At 42.6% G+C, this 23,624-nt stretch overlaps 1 protein-coding gene across 1 annotated transcript in view; it reads right to left on the bottom strand.

The window, feature by feature from the left end:
• PolQ (DNA polymerase theta) overlaps window positions 1-23,624 on the bottom strand; it is a 290,206-nt gene that overhangs the window by 36,586 nt on the left and 229,996 nt on the right. Inside the window, exons 30-33 of the mRNA XM_080282250.1 lie at window positions 22,618-22,719; window positions 10,766-10,911; window positions 8,093-8,225; window positions 4,707-4,856 (exon numbers count right to left, since the gene is read on the bottom strand). Of these exons, the coding sequence (XP_080138376.1) occupies window positions 4,707-4,856; window positions 8,093-8,225; window positions 10,766-10,911; window positions 22,618-22,719 (531 nt within the window). The remainder of the gene's footprint in view (window positions 1-4,706; window positions 4,857-8,092; window positions 8,226-10,765; window positions 10,912-22,617; window positions 22,720-23,624) is intronic.

Below are 23,624 nucleotides of genomic sequence, written 5' to 3' on the forward strand. Positions count from 1 at the left end.
GGCTACCCATTGAGAGGCTGCGTCTCAGTACTAGCCCCCAGCCTCAGCCAGTCCCCCACCAGTGTCCCCCTAAACCTCGCACGTGGTTGATGGGCTGCACTGTCCTCTGCCCATTTTGAGTGCTCTAAATGCTTTTAATTAAAAATTTACAATATAAAAATTAATCAAAAATCATCTATCTATCTATCTATTGCCAGACGCCTCAATCCCGTTTGGGGTGGCCACAAACAAATCGCCTCCAAGTCGCCCTGTCCCCCGCCATTTCACTGCCCTGCTCCCAACTCACACCCCCCTCTCTCATATACCTCTCCACCCCATCCCTCCATCTCATCCTCGGCCTCCCCCTCCCTCTTCCCCCCTCCACCTCACTCACATACACTCTCTTCGTCAGTCTTTCACCCTCCATCCTCTCCACATGGCCAAACCACCTCAGTGTGTTCCTCATAACGCTTCCTATCACATCCACATCCACACCACAACGCTCCTTTATATCCTCATTCGTCAGCCTGTCTCTCCATGTGACTCCACAGGCTCCTCGTAAATAACTCATTTCCACTGCTCTCACTCTTGACTTGTGTCCTTCCAACAATGTCCAAGCTTCACTTCCGTACGTTAGAGTTGGTATCACAATACTGTCATGTACAGTAGAAGTCCGATTTTTCGGCATCTATGGGACCAGGCAAGTGCCGAAATATCAAAATTGCCGAATTATCGAAAACCCTACCCACTCAGTACCTTATATGTTTCGGTGAACACTATCATCATTACTCATATCATTACAAATGTGTTTGGAGAGAGTACTGTATACTGTTTGATACTGTACAATACTGTAATGAATAGAGTACTATACATGAATATGAAAAATAAAGAAATTAGTGAACATACTGTATATAAATGTAATGGTACAGTAGGCCTACAAGTTCACATGCACTTACCTAAACTTATAGTAGGTTCCTTATTTACATATGTACAATAGAAAGGGTTGATTGGACTCTGCTACTGCTGGAAGAAGTCCCCAGCAGTAGAGGGTCCTGCAACAGGCTCTAAGGACTCTTCTCCCTGTTGCTGCGGCAGTAGAGCTTGAGGTTCAGAGACTGCTGTTGGTGATGGAGAGGAGGGAGCAGAGGAGCTTACGTTAAACTCATCCATAATCTGTTTCCTACTCATGCCAGCCTCTAATTTTTTCAACAGCTCAATTTTCCGAGCAATAGTCAACATCTTATGTGTACGCTTCTTGCTAACACCAGTTAACTTTCCACACGTGGAGGCCATTTTCAAAGCACGCAGATGTTTATACTGTTCACAACACACGGCTGGTCCACTCAGGTGTTACAAAGCTCCTGTCTGATGTTACGGTGCTTACAGCACACTCGGATAGTAATTTCAGAGGTATTTCGGTACGAAGTTCACAAAGCACACAGAAGAATCAAGAGAAGTCGGCAGCAGCACGGCAACAACTCGGAAGAATGGCGAAACAGATTCTCTTTCCCATGCTAGACTCACTACATGTTTGTCCTCTCTTTATGCTATAGGAGAAAGAGCTAGCCTCTGAGCTTCATGGCAGTGGTAGACTTGTTCCATCACTTTCACTATCTCACTCACTAAGGCGGGTAAAGGCGGGTAGCTAGCTGGCGAGCCTCATGGAGAATTTCAAGACTGACGAAAAAAATCGGAGAATCTGCCGAACGATCGGAGATTTTTGTAAATGGGACTATTTCTCAAAACTGCCGAAATGTCAGATTTGCCGGGGAATTGGATGCCGAAATATTGGACTTTTACTGTAGTAACTTTTTCACTTCCATGCTCACTTTCCTGTTTCTTATCACTGCTTTCAAGGAACCAGCAACCTTTCTTCCCTGCTGTACCCTTTCAAGCACTTCACCCTCCAAACCTCCATCCTTACTCATCACACTACCCAAATACTTAAACGTACTCACATTTTCCAATTCCTCACCATCTAACCTCGCTGTAAATTCACTAACTTCACCTCTCTCAAAGACCATCACTTTACTCCTTCCTACATTCACCTTTAGGTTCCGTTTCTTACACACTCTCTTAAACTCATCCACCACGCCTTGCAGCTCCCCTTCGTCTTCACTCAACAACACAGTATCATCTGCAGACAACAGTACAAGGAGTTTCCAAACACTATCCTCTCTCACCAGGGCCACTCCAACATCCACTACCCTACCTTGTACCTCTTTTATTACCCCATCCATGTACAGATTGAACAACAATGGAGACATGACACATCCCTGTTTCAAACCAACTTTCAAAGAGAAAAATTCACTTAGTTCACCATCCACACGCACTGCAGCCTTTGCACCATCGTACATACTCTTCACAGCATTCAACAACTTCCCATCTACTCCATATATTCTTAACACTTTCCACAATCCTTGTCTATCCACCCTGTCATATGCTTTCTCCAAATCCATGAAAGCCGCATACAACTTCTTTCCCTTCTCTAGAAACTTTTCCACTAAAGATCTAAGAATGAATATCTGATCTACACAACCTCTTCCCTTCCTAAAGCCTCCCTTTTCTTCTCCAACTAATTTCTCTGTTCTTTCTCTGTCAATAAGTATCCTACCATACACTTTTCCTATTATACTAAGAAGACAAATGCCCCTATGATTACCACACACTTCTTTTCCCCTTTTCCTTTGTACAAGGGAATAATTATACCTGACTTCCAATCCTCCGGGACTCTACCTTCCTCCCAGGCCAATCTGCACATCTTCCACATCCATTCTACTACTATCTCTCCCCCATGCTTCAGCATTTCACCACACACTCCATCAATTCCTGGGGCTTTCCCCGATTTAACTTTCTTCATTGCTTCCACAACTTCTATCCTACTGATTTCTTCCTGTCTTCTCACCTCCCTCCTTCTCCCAGCCATTCCCCAGCCACTTATACTCGCATTACTTCCATCCTCTACGTTCAACAATTCCTTAAAGTGTTCTCTCCATCTGCTCACTTTTTCTCCCTTCTCCACTAGTAATCTACCATTTTTATCTTTCACTCCCCTGCTAACTTCACTTCCCCCCTGTCTTACTCTTTTCACTTCTCTCCAGAACATTTTCTTACAGTCCCTCCACCTTACACTCAAATTCCTTCCAAATTCCTCATCCACTCTCTTCTTACTCTCTCTTACTAATCTTTTCACCTCTCTCTTCCTTTCCACATATAACTCTCTCTTCCGCCTCTCAACTTCTTCCACGCCCCTATTTCTCATCCATTCATTGTATGCTTTCTTCTTTTGTGCCACAGCCTGTTTCACCTCTTCAGTTCACCACGCTGTTCCTTGCACCCCCCTCCGTCTTCTCTTCCTTCCACACACCACGTCACATGCTGCACATATTTCTTCTGTAAATATCTTACACACACCTTCCATGTCTCCCATCTGCTCCAATTCATATTTGCCCAATTGTTCCTCCACTTCTGTCTTATACTCTGCCTTTTTCTCATCCTCTTGTAACCTTTCCACTCTCCTTGCAACTACTCCTTCCTCTCGTCTTTCCCTTCTTCAATTCCTCCATCTCACTTGCATCCTAATTCTGGCCACCACCAAGTAGTGGTCAGAAAGTCCACTCCCCCAACCTCTATACACTCTTGCATCCTTTACACATCTTTGCATCCTTTCATCCACACACACATAATCAATCATTGCCTTCCTTTCATTCAGTTCACCACCCACCCTTCTCATCACTCGCCATGTATACCTGTGGGTCATTTTATGCCTGAAGAGGGTATTGGCTATCACCAACCCCCTCCCAGCACAAATGTCCACTAACGCACTCCCATTCTCATCTATCTCGGCAGGCACACCCCACTCACCAACTATTTCATCCACCTTCACATTACCAACTTTACCATTCATATCACCAATCAAAAACACTCTCTCATTCCTTCCAAACTTTTCCATGCACACTTCCACATTTGTCCAGAACTCTTCTCTCACTCTTCTAGCACAATCTTGCGTTGGTGCATACACACACACAATCGCCCACATTTGTATTCCAACTTTCAACTTTACCCACACAATCCTTGACCCAACTGATCCATACTGTCTTATGCTCTTCTTCCATCTTTTACTCACAACTATACACACTCCTTCCTTTGCATTATTAATATAACACTTTCACAATTTATTAATTTTTATGTATATTTTTATTTGGATCAATAATTATAACCCATGTTAATATTTTGTGTATGACCCCCAATGGGGGTGTGTGCATTTGTGTGTTTGGTTTTGTCTTTTTTTTATTTTTTCTAAACAATGGATTCATTAAATTGTATTTTTTGAGAGCATTACATTGATATAAAACAACATTAGTTTTTTCTTTATACCTTTTATGTACACATTCTTCAAATTTAAGCTTCAGTTACTCGAAAGTAACCCCCTGGTCCATACGTCACTCTGCCACTAGACGCCTCATATAAAAACTGGAAGTAGGTCCTGGAAAAATCTATGTTCGTTCGCTGATTAGTGTTTCCCTCGCATCCATTCTTTTACCAAACAAAATTCGTTAAATGAACATAATGTTTGGCCAGCTCGAGCTGGTCATTAAAACAGAAATTCATTCAAGGAGTGTTTGCTATACTGAAGGTTTACTGTACTTCTACCTGCAGTCCACTGGGTTTTGGTCCAGATAAGCCTTGGATTACAACAACAAGTCCCAGAACTACAGTAGACTAGCCTTAATGAAGAAATCCCTGGGCACACTCTGTAAACAGGGTGAGTGAAGTGTGATGCGGCCAGTAGCAGTGAAGGTGTAAGCAGTGGGGTGAATGCGATCCATGGCCAGAGGGCGACAGTTTACTTTTGCCTGCTGTAGAGGACACACCACCTGGGATGAAAAAAACTCAGTTCACTAAGAGAACTTAGACCTCAACTAAAATAACTTTAATGACACATACCAAAACCACTACAGTAATTGTGAGATAAAGCACTTACCACAAGATAGATATGTATGACTTATAGGCAATAACTTTTAACCACAGAGGTGTTTTTATCAAATAAGCAGAGCATATCTGTTGGTGGGAAGCTGGGAAGTTGTTGTTGTTGTTGCTCCTTAAACTGGTTGGCTAGCTGAGCAGACCCATCAACCACAGGTATGCAACTGCTTCTATGGAGCTGTCATACAGGTACAGTATAGTGTGTACACTGTGCAGGGAATTGGCATCCCCCTTTGCCATGGGAAGGACCACAGTCCTAGGAGATTTGGCTCCCAGGACCGCTGCTTCACCCAGGGCCACAATGGCCCATATGTATGTTTTTCTTCAATGCTGCAGGAGGGAAAGGAGAAGAGTGAATGGTATAAGGTTGAAAGGTTACATATAAAATGCATCATGTTTCCATGACTGCTTAATTTGCTTATGGACAGGCTGGTGCTGGGGACAGTTATGTGCAAGTATATATGGAAGGGGGTAAACTTCAAGGATGCAGGAAGAGGAGACTGGAAAATACAAGAAGTGTTTAAAGATGCACTGGGGGCATGAGGGGGGAAAGTGATAATGGGATGGTACACAATAACTTGTGATGATTTGGAAAAGTGGAATGTTTTATTAATTTTGTGGTGGAAAAAACAGAAGATAGAACTCTGGGATATGACGTAAACAACTTGGTGAGAAAAGAGGAAAAAATTATTTAAAGCACTTAGATGCATGTGGTAGGAGAGGTAATTGTTGGCTCTGGCAAAGACAGCTTTGTGTAATATTACAAAGACACTGAATGTGCTGCACAGATGTAATGCATGGGACCATTATGTTCGGGACAAAATGAATGAAAGTGCTAAAAATGAAATATAATTCATGGGGGAAAAGAAAATAAACTGCTGCACCAGGGTACACTTAATACACACCTAACAAACAACCATTCTACTCTTAATTTTCAATTCCTGAAACTAACTTGTACACACACACAGACTGGGCATCTAAAAAACTACTACTACTACTACTGCCAGACGCCTCAATCCCGTTTGGGGTGGCCACAAACAAATCGCCTCCAAGTCGCCCTGTCCCCCACCATTTCACTGCCCTGCTCCCAACTCACACCCCCCTCTCTCATATACCTCTCCACCCCATCCCTCCATCTCATCCTCGGCCTCCCCCTCCCTCTTCCCCCCTCCACCTCACTCACATACACTCTCTTCGTCAGTCTTTCACCCTCCATCCTCTCCACATGGCCACACCACCTCAGTGTGTTCCTCATAACGCTTCCTATCACATCCACATCCACACCACAACGCTCCTTTATATCCTCATTCGTCAGCCTGTCTCTCCACGTGACTCCACAGGCTCCTCTTAAATAACTCATTTCCACTTGTGTCCTTCCAACAATGTCCAAGCTTCACTTCCGTACGTTAGAGTTGGTATCACAATACTGTCATGTAGTAACTTTTTCACTTCCATGCTCACTTCCCTGTTTCTTATCACTGCTTTCAAAGAACCAGCAACCTTTCTTCCCTGCTGTACCCTTTCAAGCACTTCACCCTACAAACCTCCATCCTTACTCATCACACTACCCAAGAACTTAAACGTACTCACATTTTCCAATTCCTCACCATCCAACCTCGCCGTACATTCACTAACTTCACCTCTCTCAAAGCACATACTAAAAAGCAATCAGACAGCACATACCTCCGGCAATGCCATTGCAGGATCCGTATCCGGACCCACCCCAAAATTTTATCAATTCATTCTTGGTCCAAGGCCCACCCTTACACAAAATTTCATTGAAATTCATTGAAAACATTTGGAGATATCATGTAGACAAGCAAAAAATTCCTGGATCCAGATGATGATCTGGATCACCACAAAAATCTAATGGATTGTTCCTTAGGCCATACCCTACCCCTCCCCTAAAAAATTCAGCAAAATCCATTCATAACTTTTTGAGTAATCCTGCTAAAAGACAAACAGACAAACAAACCAACACCAGCAAAAACATAACCTCCTTGGTGGAGGTAATAAAACTAAAACCAGTGAAGAACTGGTAATGAAACCAAATTCATCACCTGAAAAAATTGAATTCCTGGCACAACCCTAAAGGGAAGCACCTCATATAGCCATCAGTTTAAATGAGTAAGAGGAATGATCATGGAGTGGACAGTGAGACTAAATGGTCAGAAAACTGGGGATACGAGTGCCTTCAAATATTTGGGATAGAGGGATGGGCAAGGATGGGAAGTTTAGAAAGCGAACTGAACCAGGGAAGAAATGTTGCAGATTCACTAAGAACAGTGATAAGGAATAAGGGGGTGCACACAAAAGTAAAACAGTTGTTCATGACAGTATTAAAATCTTCACTCTAATGAATGCAAGTGAAGCTTGGGCTCTGTTGGAAAGACGCAAGTCAAAAGTGAAAGAAGTGGAAATGAATTATCTGAGAGGAGCATGTGAAGTTACATGGAGAGAAAGACAAACCTATGAGGAAGTGACACAGCATTGTGCTATACAGACAAACTATTGTAATGTGGAAATGAAGGGGTATTCTGGTACTGATAAGGATATGCTGGAAAATACTTAGAAGTACCTTGAAATGATCTTGCCACATGAAGAAAATGGACAACAACAGACTGACCAGGAAAGTCTATGAGTGAGGTGGAAGGGATGAAGGAAGGGAAGGGAAGGAGACCAAGGAAGAGATGATGAGATGGGGTGGAGATGTATATGAGTGACGGGGGTGTGAGATGGACAGAGGTTAGCCTGATGGTGAAGAACAGAATTACACAGATGCTATTCATTTGTGGCTACCTCTTCTTGTATTAAAGAGAGAGAGAGAGAGAGAGAGAGAGAGAGAAATTTATAGCCCTGGGGAACTCTTGCCTTATGTAACATTTTAACCAGACAAGGAGCAATGCAGTTTATCTTCACCTCCTTATTCCTCCCATTGCCATTCAAAATCCCTCAGTGGTGTGATAAAATGACTGAAAGCCTCTTTCCTTAGGGTACCTTCAAACAAGGAGCACAGTGAGAAATGTGAATACAAAGCTGAAGAATAAAGCTGACAAGCAAATGTGAGAATGAAGGAGTTGGTGAGCAAGTGCTAGCCAATATATGAAAGCACATATCATAAACTTACCTTGGTGAGAGTGGCATTGATTTTCCTCCACTCCAGGATGAGACCAGGAAGTGGGTGGATAGCAGTCAATTCTTGAAGGGCCTCCTTGTGGGTGGGACCACACAACTGCCCACCTTTGGCTGCAACTCCCCTGCTGCAAATAAGTCATTTCATATACAGCACAATGACTAGATAACTACTGCAAAATAACTACAAACCTGTTACTGTACTAAGTGACTGCTAAGGAGCTTGCACATGGTGACACTATGAACCTTGGAGGGAGCAAAGCAGTTGCAGCATCTATCTGGGAGCCTTACCTCCTTATTTTTCACTGCACCTCACTATGGGGGTACTGCTTCCCTACATGGTGTGTGAATTGTGCAATACCTACAGGATGGCCCCACAGGCGGATTTGCTTACATGTAGTTGACGGGTTTGCTTGGCCAGACAGACCAGGGTTAAGCAACAACATGTTACTGTGATTACTGTTGGCTATCCTGATATGTGGAACATCTTTCTTTCATGGTTGAAAATAAAAACATTCACCCATTTTATACCCACGACACACTGAAGTAAATGTCAGCTGGCACAACTCATCATACAAAAAAGTTAAAATAGCCTATGACTTCTTTAACATCCAGTGATGAAACCAGGCTTTCTGAAACATAGGCTAGGTCAAATGGACAGAGAACCTACAGAGAATGACTGGGTAGTAATGTTCTTCATGACAGGAACCACTGCAAGATGTCATTGCTCACTCTCTTCCTAAGGAATTTCCAGTAACACGACAATTCCCTTCCTGTAAATGAATGCAGGGGTACTCTAAGAAATGGTGTACAATAAACCCCCAAATTAACATTATGTTATTGAGTAATCCCAATCTATCTGGTCAAACAGACCCATAAACCACAGGCAAGAAGCCTCTGCAGAGCTGTCCCATACAGCAAACTCCTGCTCCCCTACAACTGACAACACCTCGCCACAGCAAGGTGCAGAGGGAGGCTACAGGTTTTGTTCCTGGGTGGATGCCACATTTGCATCTCTCCACCAAGTTGAGCCTTAGAGATTCCAGTGATGGTTTTTGGTGTCATTTCAAATCCAACCTCACAGATTCTGATGATGAACTTACTCATCATTTTAAGATACCAAGGCTCTTGCTAACTGTCAATGGTTGCGAGTCATTTGGCTCCTAAGTTTTCTGATTTATGAGCCAAATAAATTTCTGGTAGCCAAACTGACTATGAGCCGAAATATTTTACGAGATATAAATATATTTATTTATTTACACATTGTGATGATTTGAATCATATAATGAGGTTTTAAACATTCACCATGGCGACAAGGAAAGACTTAGTAATCGATCACAATGTGATTTTTTGTTCATTTAAGTGAGATTTACTTATTTTGTAGTTTCCTGGGTTTTGAAGTGGATGTATTTTTTCCTCGCCAAAAAGCGACTTGCATGTAAAACTGTTCGCCGAAAGGAAAAAATACTCACATTTGCAAACTGTGGCTCACCAAACAAGAGCCCTGGATACACTACTATACTTTTGTAAAATATTCACCATAAATCACATTTATGCCTCATAACAAAGAGACTTGGGCATGATGCTGCGGAATGCTTGCTCTGTGCGTTTGCATGGTTTAAACCAGATTTATGTATCTTTATTATTATTTTTTTTTTTTTTTTTTTGCTGAATATTTTTCTATGGCAAGGTAAAAATTTTGTTTTTTTGCCTAACTTCAACTCATCATGTTGACTTTTAATTTTCTTTGTTTTCCTTTTTTGAATACACTGTGATAAAGTACAGATATTCAGCTTCAAAATAACACCACAACCAGCATCGTATCATAAAAAGTGTATTTACACTGGCTGATCAAAGGAAAAGATCGCAAGGCGAATATTCGGTCGAGAATCATAAAAAATTGTGCATCTTTTTCCTTTTGCTTTACCATACAATAAAATGCAGAAACAACCACTATTCGATACATCACTGTAATAGCAATTTATTGTAGTTTTGTATGGTTTAAACCTGGTTTATATCTTTATTAGCATTTTTTTTTGTCAAATAATTTTCTACGGCAAGGTATAAAATTTTTGTTTCTTGCCTAACTTCAACTCATCATTTTGACTTATATTTTCTTTGTTTTCTTTTCTTGAAGATACTGTGATAAAGTACAACTATTCAGCTTTAAAATGACACAAAACCAACATTCTATAATGAAAAGTGTATTTACCCACAGCAATCAAAGAAAAATATCGCGGCACAAAGATGTGGGTCAGTGCGAGAGCAGCTGACTCTAGCACAGACATAATCTGCTTGGCCCAGAAACGTGATAGGGCTAACAGGGGAACCATAGCAGACCCAACATCACTCCATTATATGGTTGTATGATTATCATCAAGTACTGTAAATTTCCTGGGTAACAGGAAACCATCAGGCAAGTCATTCAGTTTAGAGCACCTTAAGTGAAAAGAAGAGTAATAAAAAGTGACAGGAAGCATGGGAAAAATGGGAAGAGATGAGGGAAGACACAGAAAAAGAATAATAATTGTGAAGGGAGCAGTAGGCATCTTTACATCAAGTACTGTATGTGGATGATGGTCACCACCACCTACCGATGCCAATTTTATGATATAGCATGGTGTACTTGCTCAGGTTAAAAAACCTGCATCTTAGTATGGAGGCTAACCTGGTAGTAGGTGGTATTTCAGTGGAGCCTGGCTTGGGCAGACGGAGGTGAGCATACAGAACTCGGGCAATTTGCGCAGGGGAAGAGAGAGAGAAGGTGTGGCCTGCATGTTCGAATGCTTCACTCTCCAGGGCCTTCAATCTGGTCTGTGAAATGCAATGGAGAGAGCAGGTATGGATTCAGAAAAGTTGTGATGATGAATGGGTGCAGGGAGGCGAGACAAAGCATGGTAACAACTGGGCATCTACACATAAACAGTATGCACTGTTGTAACCAACCCAGATTCTGAAATGGGACACCTTCATGTGATGCCACCAATATAAGCAGGTTATACAGATGTTCCTTAACTCCTTCCCTATCCTCTGGGATGAAGGATGGGGAACTGTGGGAGAAGGACAACTTCAGTCTGCAGTTCACTCAGTTCGCATTCCGATGAGTCTGAAACCACAACAATATATCTACAGCTACTTCTCCTTGAGGAAATGTAATTTCCACTTCCTTTTCACATTCCCTCTTGTACCAGTCACTGCATCATGGCATTTCAAAATGTTTTGCCTATTACAGTGCTCCTCCAGACACCAACACATCACACTGTGAGTGACAGTGGCCCATGTTCTCATTAGTAAAGTTAGCAACCTACCACCTTCTACCAGAACAGTTTATATCAGCATCTGTTACCTTAATATATTCATGGCTGTTATTTATGTATTCCATGACAATAATAACAACACACAGCATAAAGCAGCACAGCAAGGCATGATACCTAAATCTCTAAGTAAAATAGCTGGAGTGCATCTTAAGCTCTTGAGAATACCAGCCAGTGTCTCTCAACAACTGTCACTTTACTATTACCAGCATAAAATATCAAACAGTGCTGCTCACATGCATTCAGAAAAGTATGAAGAGGTCAGCAAATATCTCATTCACTATCAGCAAAGCAGTAGAGTATCATGTGCAATTATCAAATCTAAAATACAGAAAAGCTCTTCAAAGGCATATTAAATTGGAGGAAAGGTTGTCCATCATAATAAGAAAACTAAAAATAAACAAATAAATTAACACCTTAAAGAAAAACTGATAAAATACCCATGAAAGCTTCCAGCCTAAAGCGCTCCATGACATTAATATCACAACTCAGCCTTCTCCACTTACTTTCTTATTAACAATATTGTACTGCAAACAAAACCTGAATGGCCAATAAGCACTAGCATGAGGGGGGGGGTGAGCTGGGGGAGGGTAGTCAAATGGTGGGTGACAGAGTGACTTGGAGGCGTTTTGTCTGCGGCCACCCTTTGAGGGATTAGGGTGTCGGGCTATAGATAGATAGATACATAGATGAAATTCTTCCAAATCCAAATAATTTGTCAATTACCTTTATGGCTGTTGCCGTACTTCCATGCCACTGAGTGCTTTGAAATTCTGTATTTTTATTTTCACAGAAGAGTACTACCTTTTCCAAATTGTTCAGTTACAACAGAGTATACCTTTTCAGTCTTAAACTTACAGTTATCACCTGGCTTAAGGACATCAAACACTCTCCTAAAGGTCATGGGTGTTGTTTAATATTTCATCTAGAATGTCAAAGCTTCGTGTGCTGCTTCAGCCCAAAACTTAATCACAACACTGACAGTGCCAAAAAAGCAAGCAGGCCCCAAGTGTGGCATGTCAATGTTAGGGTGAGTTTTTTTCAGCCTTTATTTTTAACATTATTAGTTGGAAAAGAACAGGGAGGCTTTAGGAAGGGAAGAGGTTGTGTAGATCAGATATTCATTCTTGGGTCATTAGTGGAAGAGTTTCTAGGGAAGGGAAAGAAGTTGTATGTGGCCTTCATGGATTTGGAGATAGCATATGACAGGGTGGATAGACAAGAAATGTGGAAGGTGTTAAGAATATATGGAGTAAATGGGAAGTTGCTGAATGCCGTGAAAAGCATGTATGAGGGGGCTAAGGATGCAGTGCGTGTGGATAGTGAACTGAGTGACTTTTTCTATTTGAAAGCTGAATTGAAACAGAGATGTGTCATGTTCCCATGGTTGTTTAATGTACATGGATAGGGTTATACTGTATAAGATGTACAAGGTAGGGATGTTGGAGCGACCCTAATGAGAGAGGGCACTGTTTGGAAACCCCCTGTACTGCTGTTTGCAGATGATAATGTATTGTTAAGAGAAAACGAAGGGGAACTGCAAGGCTTGGTGAATGAGTTTGGGAGAGTGTGTAAGAAACAGAATCTAAATGTGAACGTAGGAAAGTGTAAAGTTATGGGCCTCAAGAGAAATCAAGTCACTGAATGTACAGTAAGGCTGGATGATGAGGAAATGGAAACTGTGAGTGCATTCAAGTACCTGGGTAGTGTGATGAGTAAGAATGGAGGTTTAAAGGATGAAGTGCTTGAAAGGGTACAAAAGAGAAGAAGGGTTGCTGATTTTTTTAAAGCACTTTTAAGATAGACAAAAGTGAGAATTGAAGTAAAAAAAGTCGCTGCAGGACAGTATTGCGATACCAACTCTAATGTATGGAAGTTAAACCTGGACCTTGCTGGAAAGACACAAGTCAAGAGTGAGAGACGAGGAAATGAGTTATCTGAAAGGAGCATGTGGAGTTACGCTGAGAGACAGACTGACAAATGAAGAGGTGAAGGAACGTTGTGGTGTAGATCTGGATATGATTGAAAACGTTACGAGAAATACATCGAGGTGGTTTGGCCATGTGGAGAGGATGGAGAGCGAGAGACTAACAAGGAGAATGTATGCGAGTGAGGTGGAGGGAGGGGAGAGGGAGGGGGAGGCTGAGGATGAGATGGAGGGATGGAATGGAGAGGTATATGAGAGAGGGGTGTGTGAGCTGAGAGCAGGGCAGTGAAATGGCGGGGGACAGGGCAGCGTAGGCGATTTGTTTGTGGGGACCCCTTATGGGATTGAGGCATCTGGCAACAGATAAAGTTAGATAGATTTATTTATTATTATTATTATTTTTTTTTTGAGTCCAGCAAATTATGACAACTACAGCACGGCTGGATTAAGCACGTGGGAGGCCCGGGGCCCGCTTGGAAGGGAGGCCCCCTTTCCAACTCCCCCAATGGCATACACCACAGACTGGTAACCTAAATCTTAATATATAAATAGGACACTTTTAGTTAGGAAATACTGAACGGGGACTATTCATCCAATGCTGTAATATGTAATGCATAAACACGAAATGAAATGAACACAAGTTGCTCTGGTGGGAGGCCCCCTCTTGGTGGGTGGCCCAGGGCCCGGGCCCCTTGGGCCCCCCCCTTAATCCGGCGGTGAACTATAGTAACCTTTCTATTATCCGAGCGGCCATTACCCAGACAATCCATTACCCAAATGCTGTGACCTAGCTGATCAAAACCATTATTCGTACATTTATCCATTTTATCCAGACAAAATGCATGTGTCCAGGTGGAAATTATGACCACATGAACATTTTCAACGCCCAACCAGGCGGGAATAGTCCACTGGCGCCACCCTGTCTGGCTGGGTAGTTCAACCAGCGTCCGCTAGAGAAACCCGAGGTCATTCTCAGTTCCGTGCGGCAACAGTACATATAGCAAACAGCTTCTCTCAGACAATTATGGCGGTGCACCTGGCAGCTTTTGTGTTATTTCCCACCTGCTTCAGGCATTGCTATTCCTTGCATGCCTCTTCCTAGGGTATGTAATGATGGCCCCTCCACCAGGGAAATGGAAGAGGATAGTGTTGACTCTGGAGATGTGGGAGATCCTGGGTAAGATTGAGGCGAGATGTTTGAATCATGAGTGTTGACGTTGATATTCATTCTAGCTTATTGTACTGTACCGTGATTTTTTTTCTATTTTACCTTGATTTCATTTCATTTTAGCATTATGTTTTGTGTGCCAACTGCATTTTTCTTGTGTAGGCGTTTTTTTCATGTTTTCACGTCACTGCAGGGTGTGGTCCTGCAGTGGTGAATACTTGTTTGTGGTTAATAGGTCTGCATGACCATGGTAATTGTTTGGCTGTGGTTTCTAGGTGTGCTTGACCAGACAGTGTTAAACAACAGGAATGCATGTTGCACAATGCACAGTAGTGGCCTTTTACACTGGCTTTCAAAGTTAGGTTATATATGAAGGGAGGGCAAGGGGAGAAGTTCATTATCCGGACAGAGCCATTACCCAGACGTGCCTTTGGCTGCTGAGTGGTGACTCCACCGTGCCTTATGTGCTGAGCTGTGGCTCGGAGCATGAGGGCCTGTCTTGGGGAGGCAATGGAGTGGAGCCAGGGCTGGGCACAGCAGGGGTCACGGGCCTGAAAAAGCTGTCAATGGTTGATTGACGCAAGGAACGACGATTCTGACGATTAATGATGCGCTGCCTGAAAGCAAGCACTTCCTCCACAAGTCCCAAGGGCCCCATTTCCCTGTCTAAGTGTTCCCGGAGTGCGCTCAGCTTGGGGATGGCTGGAGTAGTGTCACACTGACAGGAGTCCGCATCATCGTCGCTGTCCTCATCGGAATCTTCAAGCTGGGTACTGACACCTGCAACTGACGATGCGATCTTGATATCAGACAATGTCTGATACCCAGGATCGCCCTTGTTGTCATCCAACCACTCATGCACTTCGTCCACATCAACATCGTCCCCATGCGCACGTAGACGTGCATGGAAGTCATCCACGTCAAAACCTAGGAAATCGTGCTCCACATCCGTTCCAAGAAGCAGACAAGACCAACCATTTTCTTGAGTCTTGACAGGGATTTCCTTCCATGCACTGGCCCAGTTGTAGATGGCAGACTTGATGTTGTAGCGGCGAAGATTTTCCAAAGCTCGCTGGCCTCGCGTGTCCTGTCCCTCCCTGTGCTCGTCCTCGTCCTCGAGAACAACCATCACCTCGTCCAGGAACTTCCGTCGGTACAGTCTCTTCGTTGCCACGATCACTCCTTGGTCCATTGGTTGGATGAGAGCAGTAGTATTAGGTGGTAGAAACATGCACCTAATGCAGCCATTCTCAGCCACTAAGTCCTTGTCGCACGGGTGGGCAGGTGCATTGTCGAGGAGAAGGAGGGCCTTTACCTGGTCACATGGGATTCCTAGTTTCTCCGTCTGGTAATGCATTGCCTCCTTGACGAAATGGCGGTGGAACCAGTCTTTGAAGATCTGGGCAGCGAACCATGCCTTCAAGGAATGGTACCAGACGACAGGAAGGACATCCATCACCCCACGAAGACACCAAGGCTGGTTTGCATGGCCAACAATAACAGGCTTGAGCCGGTGCATGCTGTTAGCATTGGCACAACACAAAGCAGATAGCCGTTGCTTGGAGAGCTTGCTGCCAGGTACATGCTTCTCTGTCTCCTCGGCAAGAGTGTTCGTAGGCAAAGAGCGATAGAATAAGCCAATTTCATCAGCGTTGCAGACTTGACCGAGAGTGAGACCCTCCCTGTCGATCAAGCGCTTCACCTTGTGCCGAAAGTCCTCTACTCCATCCTCGTTAGCGTCCAAAGCTTTGCCATGAGACTTACGGTTGGCAAAGGCCATGTCATAACTTGAACGAGAAGAGCCAACCTTCGGATGCCTTGAAGTCTAGGGCATCGTGAAGCCTTGCGAACTTCTCAGCAACAGCCTTCAGCTCCGTGCCACGCACCATCACACCAGCAGCACGTTGCTGTTCGATACCAAATCAATATGGAGCGGTCGACTTCTGCTTACTTGGGAGTAAACATCACCTTCCTCTCCACGCTGCGTTTGCTTTTCGACGAGAGGTCAGTCGTGTACTGCATGCATTTGTCTCAGGATCTCTTGATATCAAACAATGTAGATCGGCCCAGGTTGAATTCACGAAGGATGCGTGAGGAAGATCATCCCGCATCCACCTTGTCCAATATCTCCCTCTTCTTCTCCAGAGTGAAAATCACTCTCTTCCTCTTCTCAGGTGACGGGGCCATCATCACACACACGAAGAAGAGGCACGAGAGCAGCAGGAGAGCCTGCAGCAGGTAAGGGACCACCACAAAAGCGAACACGTGGGCGGCCATGACGACGAGCGTGCACACACAATGAGAGATGGGTGGTAAGTGGGGAGAATGCAGGGGCACTCTAGCTGACGTCGGCGGAACGACGCATCAAAACACAGCTGGCCCGCGTCGTGCGCGCCTACTTCAAATTACGGGCGGGAAAAAGTCAGATTTTTTTCAAAATTCTTCCGGTTTTTGGCCCATCTTGGGAATATTGGATCCCGGGATGAAAATGTCCGGTAATTGGGGATGTCCAGAAATTGGGCGTCTGGATATTACGGGGATTACTGTATTACCTATGGGGTTTCTGTGTCAGTCTCTACTGTCTGAGTACGGCATATGAGAATTTGAATTTGGGTCTGGAAAGCATCTCTGGCTTTTCTTCAATATCTTATGGGGGAAACTGCTTCGATATCTGACATTATTCGCTGACCGAACACTCCCGCTGGTACACAACACTGCCGGATATTGGGGTATGGGTGTACTTATGTCCTGGGGTTGGCAGTCCTGAATAATATATTTCCACTGAACAAAGTTCGAATCGCTTTTCAACAACATAATCCAACTGCATTGTGAGGGATGCCTAGTGCCAAGTTGACAGTAGAGGACAGCACAATTACTGAAGGAGGAAGGGTTTGCAGGTTGTGAAAGAAACCATGAAAAAGTGAGGGTGAAAGGACTGAGCCCAGCAGGACACAGTTGGACAGTGTTCTGTATTTAGAACTCTGTTTGGGTTGAGTACCTGGGCTTGTCTGCCTAACAAAATGGCTGCCACCTATTTTTATATAATTATTTAAGTACTGTACTGAGACTTTCCTCATCAGGATATGGCTTTGTACCGTGTCAAATGCTATGTTTAAATCTACTGCTCCTCAGGAAATTCTTAATGGTGGCTGCATCTTGCTGGGGCCATCTAGGATGAGTTGAGCTGATGTGGAGAGGTGCGAGGTGGTTAAGTGTGTGGAGGCACAGGGATGTGAGGGTGATGTTCTTCAAGATTAACTTTATCATAAGTTCGGATGGTATGCAATATACTGTACAGTAAGACCTCACTATAACATACTAATTGGAGCCCAAACAATTCTGAAAAATGCAAAATTCCGATAAAAGCGACATTCGGACTTCCCACTGCTAATCCGGACTTTTTCTGAAATATCAGACATTAGTATGGATTGCATGAAAGGTTTTTAAACTGTTTTGGCTACCATTGCGGTACTGTACTGTGTTATAACTTCACTTCATTAATCAAATGGTATAATAATACTGTACTGTACACTCGCAAACATGTCTTTTATTGACCTTATTGTGGTGAACATAGTTGAAGTGGTCAGGCAGTCGAGACTGATTCTGGCTTTATCGGACTTTTTCCGATATATATATAGGAATTTTGTCCGGTAGCTCCAAGAGTTCGATAAAAGCGAATTCCGGACTACTGAAGTCCGTTATATCGAGGTTTTACTGTACTGGTCTGTATGACATGTGACTAGGGTAAATTTCCTGGCTTGAGTATGGGTATAAAGACTGCCTTTATACTTTTCTTTCAAGTGATGGGGATTTGCTTGTAAAATCTGGGAGAGGATGAAAATTTCAATAATGGCATCCATCATTATGGGAATAAGGTGTTTTGACTGAATGCCTGAAATCTGGTCTGGCCCTACCACTTTGGAGTTATTTATGCTTTTGATCATTTGCTGTATATCCTTATTATGAGGCCAATGAAGGTGGTATTAGTACACTGCCTTTAATTTTTCTTAGGGTTTTATTATGGTTGTTATGGTGTTTAATTGTGCAAAACTCTCTCTCTCTCTCTCTCTCTCTCTCTCTCTCTCTGTGCATTTTCTTTTTTTTTATTGGCAGGAAGAAGGAACCAAAGGCCATGAACCCACAAACTGTTCCTTCCAAGAAGAAAACAAAATACAAGAGAGAGCCAAATTCAAGATCCGATCATTTCGAGATGCCTGGACACACTGCGTTTGAAAGACTGGAGATCATAGCTAGCAGGAAATACAGACAGAGGAAGACAGTTCCAGAGCTGACCTGTTGCATAAATGAAGGACTGGGAGTAACGGTTAACTCTTGCATTAGAGAGCTGGACAGAAAATGGATGAGAGTTTGCTGCTGTAGAGGTGGAGGGATGCAAGCAGACAGTTCAGAGAAGCAGTGACCATTGAAGTAGCGACGGAAAAGAGATAAAGATGCAACAGTGCGATGAAGAGACAGAGGTTGAAGGGAGCCAGTAAGAGGAGGAGAGGTAATGAGATGAAAAGACTTTGACTCCATTCTGTTGAGAAGAGCTGTATGTGGGGAGCCTCCCCACCCATAAGAGTTGTACTCTATACAGGTGTGTGTGTGTGTGTATTTACCTGATTGTGATATACAGGAAATGAGCTTCGCTCGTGGGGTCCCGTCTCCGTTTCTCAGTAAGTCAAATTTAGCTTTAAACTCATTTAAGTTTTTAGACTGGACGATCTCTTTGTCCAGACTATTCCACAGGTCTATACATCTATAAGGAAAACTATATTTCTTGATATCCATCAAGCAGCTTGATTTCTTGAGTTTCATTCCATGTCCTCTTGTTACTCTCTTATCCCATACAAACAAATCTTCTTTGTCATTTTATCTACTCCCACCATGGTCCTGAACACTGCAATCATGTCTCCTCTCTTTCTCCTTTCTCCTAAGGAAGGCAAATCCAGCTTTTCCAACCTCTCTCTATCAGACAGATCTGCCAGACTGGGGACCATTTTGGTTGCTGTTCTTTGTATTCTCTCAATCTTGTTTATATCCTTCTTTTTGTATGGGGACCACACTACTGCTGCATATTCTAACCTGGGGCGAATCATGGCCACTATCAATTTTTTCATCATCTCCTCATCCATATAATGAAAAGCAACTCTTATCTTGTTAATGTGTTTTTCAGGTGACAAACTATCCTGGGCCAGCACTCCCAAGTCTTTCTCTTCTCTCGCTTTTGTGACTGGTTCATTACCCATCAAATAATTCAAAATGATGGCCTCTTGGTACTTTCACCCATTTCCAATATTTTACATTTCTTTGCATTAAATTTCATTTCCCACATCCGGCTCAAATCGTGTATCCTATCCAGATCCTCCTGCAGCATTTTACAATCCTCCTCAACCTCTACCTTCCTCATGATCTTTGCATCATCAGCAAACAGACTTGCATAACTGTTCACTCCATCTACCATATCATTTACATAAATCAGGAACATTACTGGCACCAACACCGAGCCCTGTGGGACTCCACTTGTTACTTTCCTCGATCCAGACATCCTATCCTTTATTACTGTCCTCATTTGTCTGTCTCTCAAAAAGTCTCTCATCCATTCCAGGAGGTTCCCCCTCAGTCCTCCTATATGCTCTAGTTTCCACATTAGACTTTTATGTGGTACCTTGTCGAAGGCCTTCTCCAAATCTAAATACACACAATCCACCCAACCATCTCTCTCCCGTAGCACGTCAATCGCTCTCGAGTAAAAACTCAACAAGTTGGACACACATGATCTTCCACTTCTAAATCCAAACTGACTATTAGCCAAAATATTCATCTCTTCCAGATATTTTATCCATCTATCTTTCAGAATTCTTTGGCACAATTTTGCGACCATGCTGGTTAGGAACATTGGTCTATAATTCAGGGGTTCTTGCCTGTTTCCACCCTTATAAATTGGTACCACATTTACCCTCTTCCACTCTTGAGGCACCTTCCCCTCTGACAGAGAACACACAGTTAAACTGTGAATCTTATCCGCCAGTTGTCTTCTGCATTCTTTCAGTACCCAATTAGAGATTCCATCTGGTCCTGGGGCTTTCCTTACATCTTGAGTTTCCAGTAATTTATACACTTCCTGTACTTCCACTTTTAAGTCTTTTACAACTACACTTCTAGTCACTCCCTCCCCTTCCACAAACTCACTTTTATTAGTGAAAACTGACTGGAAACGTTTGTTCATTATTTCTGCTTGCACTGCTGCATCTTTATAAACCTCTCCTTCTACTTTCAATTTGGTGATTCCTTCTTTTTGTTTCAGTTTGCCATTGACAAATCTATAAAACAGTTTGGGTTCATCCTTGCATTTGTCTATTATACCTTTTTCAAAATTCCTTTCTTCCTCTCTACGTATTTTTGTGTAATCATTTCTAGTTCTTTTACATTCTTCCTTTGTTATGTTGTTACCTCTCTTTCTCCAATTGTTCCATGTCTTATCTCTCTCTTTTTTTGCTATCATACACCTTCTATTAAACCACTCCTTTTTTCTGTTTTCTTTCCTCCTTACTCTTGGCACAAATTTTTCCATTCCCGAATTATAGATGCCTAGAAAAATATCCCACTTCCTCTGTATCTTTCTTGTTTCTCTGAATTCTCTCCAGTATCTAATTTCATATTTATCACTTCGGCCCTGCCTTCTCCCGTTTCCACGGTATCTACATTTGTTGTTCTTCACTGCTATCATCACTCCTCTTCCTGTTTTTTTCTTTTCTGTCTCTTCTCCACAGTTTGTATTTACCATCTCCCATATGAACATCAATATCTTCTCTTAATTTGGTCTCTGTAAAGCACATAACATCAGGTTCGTGTACCCTCAAAAAATCATTGATTTCTAGCCTTGCCGATATTAACCATCAACATTAGTATATGCCACATTCCAATTCTTTTTTATGTTTTTTATACACTCTTTTCTCCTTCTCTCCGCTGGTACCACTTCCTTAATTTCTGATCCATGACTCTCCAATAAAACACTGTTTTCTCTTCCTCCGTTCTCTGTTTGTTTTTTGCCTTTGCTTCCTGTACTAACTCCTTTATCTTAGCTCTTTCTTCCTCATTTGCATCTCTCCTTATCCAGATTTTTTAAACCCTTCCTTGTCCGATAATTTTCATGTTCTACTGATAATTTCATTAACTGTTGCTTGGGACTTAAACTTTACCTTCAATGGCCTTGCCCCTCCTTCCTCGTACTTTCCTAACCTAAACACCTCCTCAATCTCTTCTTGAACTGCTTGGTTTTCCTCCATGACTAGTGATATTATTTCTTTAACCTTCCTCAGTTCTTCTCTTTCTCTTTCTGATCTTATTGTCATAAGTTTTTCTTTAATTCCTGAAATTATTACACATTTTTTCTTATCTGCTACATCTCTAACTAAAGATTCTCTACTTCTCTGTACCCTAACCACTTCCTTCTCCACTTTTTCCTTACTTTATTGTTCTAGAATCTCTTTCAAATTTACATTTCCTTCTTCCTGAATTTTCTTCCACCCCTTATGTTGCTCCTTGATTTCTTTAATGTGCTTGTCCTGTATTCTTGATTTATTCATACTCATCTAGTTTATTTTTCATCCTTGTGTGTGTGTGTGTGTGTGTGTGTAATTCACCGGGTCACCGGGTTGGTCAGGATCACTTGATGGTCGTGATCGTCAGCTTTTACCCTCCCGGAAGGGAGCTGAGAGCTCATATAGTCCGATCTAAGGGCAAGGCTGTGACCTTCACACACGCACACACCCATCTCCTTGCTCAAGGGGGACAGTAACCACCCACTTCGTCAGTGAAACTTTTCACAACCTGAGCGAGGCGCGAACTCCCGTCCACCAGTTGGCAGGCGAGAGCGTTACCACTGCACCAGCGAGCGATGTGTGTGTGTGTGTGTGTGTGTGTGTGTGTGTGTGTGTGTGTGTGTGTGTGTGTGTGTGTATGGTCTTTTGAGATGGGTGTTCTGGGTATGTGTTTTGTGTGCTGCTGAAGACACAGGTCCATTGTGAGGTACGGTGTATGTGTGATGGCAGACCTAAGTACCGATTATAAACTAGTGCAAAACATAAGCAGTAACATTAGTACTGTACCTGAAGAAGTGTTTTCTGTTCCTGGCATTCCTTGTTACTGAAGCCCATCCCATTCAGTTCCATGTATGCTAAACTCACCAAGCTGGGCATCTCTACTTCTGTCTGGAGGTGGGTTATAACTTAAATCAGAAATGTTCTTAGAGTAAAATAATTCTCTAAACCTGTCTCATGGAACTAAATATCAATGCCAATCACAGCCCATATTATTTGTATGCTACCATAGCCCAGTTCAGTTACACAATAATATTCACATGACTGGGATGTACGGTGGTCTCCTATTTCATTAACGATCTGGACTACGGCAGGCTAACCTTGGGTCATTCTACACCCAAAAGTGGTTATATGGGACTGGCTGTTATGATACTTAGGTTATAAATACTACATGAACAAAATTTTCAGTATCAATCTGACTATTCCAAAAATAAAAACTGTCAGCATAGTGCTTCATTCTGAAGTTATGAAATTGCAAAATCATATATATGACCAAAAATCTTTAAGTATGGTGTGTAACAACATCAATTATAAAATTTTCATATGACAAACAAATCCTTTAAACAACAACAACCCTTATTTAAAACTTCCCAGATAATAATGCTGCAGGAAACCCGGAATTTGCTTTACATGATGATCTGCTACAGGTATTATCCTATTTATGGTATACATGACTTTCTGTAATCTCTGGAAAAAAAAAAAAAACTTTTTGGTACCTATATTCACTGTCTTCATGTAACTGCAGACATTAGTTTGATTGCTGGCAATATATTTACATTATGGGCCATCCATCCATCCATCATGCAATCCTACATTGCCCCATGAGAAGCATAGGAGCCCGGGGCTAGGCAGTTGGTCCCAACATTTAAGATGAGAGTGACCAGCCTCACTCATTCCTGGGTGGCAATACATGAGCAATCAACCCCAACCATCCCTTGGATATAAACCTTCACCGGCTCGATCCGACTGGAGTGCAATAATTACCCACTAAACCACCAGGTGCCAAAATTTGGTTA

Source organism: Coenobita brevimanus, chromosome 93, assembly GCF_032717465.1.
Source record: "Coenobita brevimanus isolate Jiangsu-jjx chromosome 93, ASM3271746v2, whole genome shotgun sequence".
Classification (NCBI taxonomy): domain Eukaryota; kingdom Metazoa; phylum Arthropoda; class Malacostraca; order Decapoda; family Coenobitidae; genus Coenobita; species Coenobita brevimanus.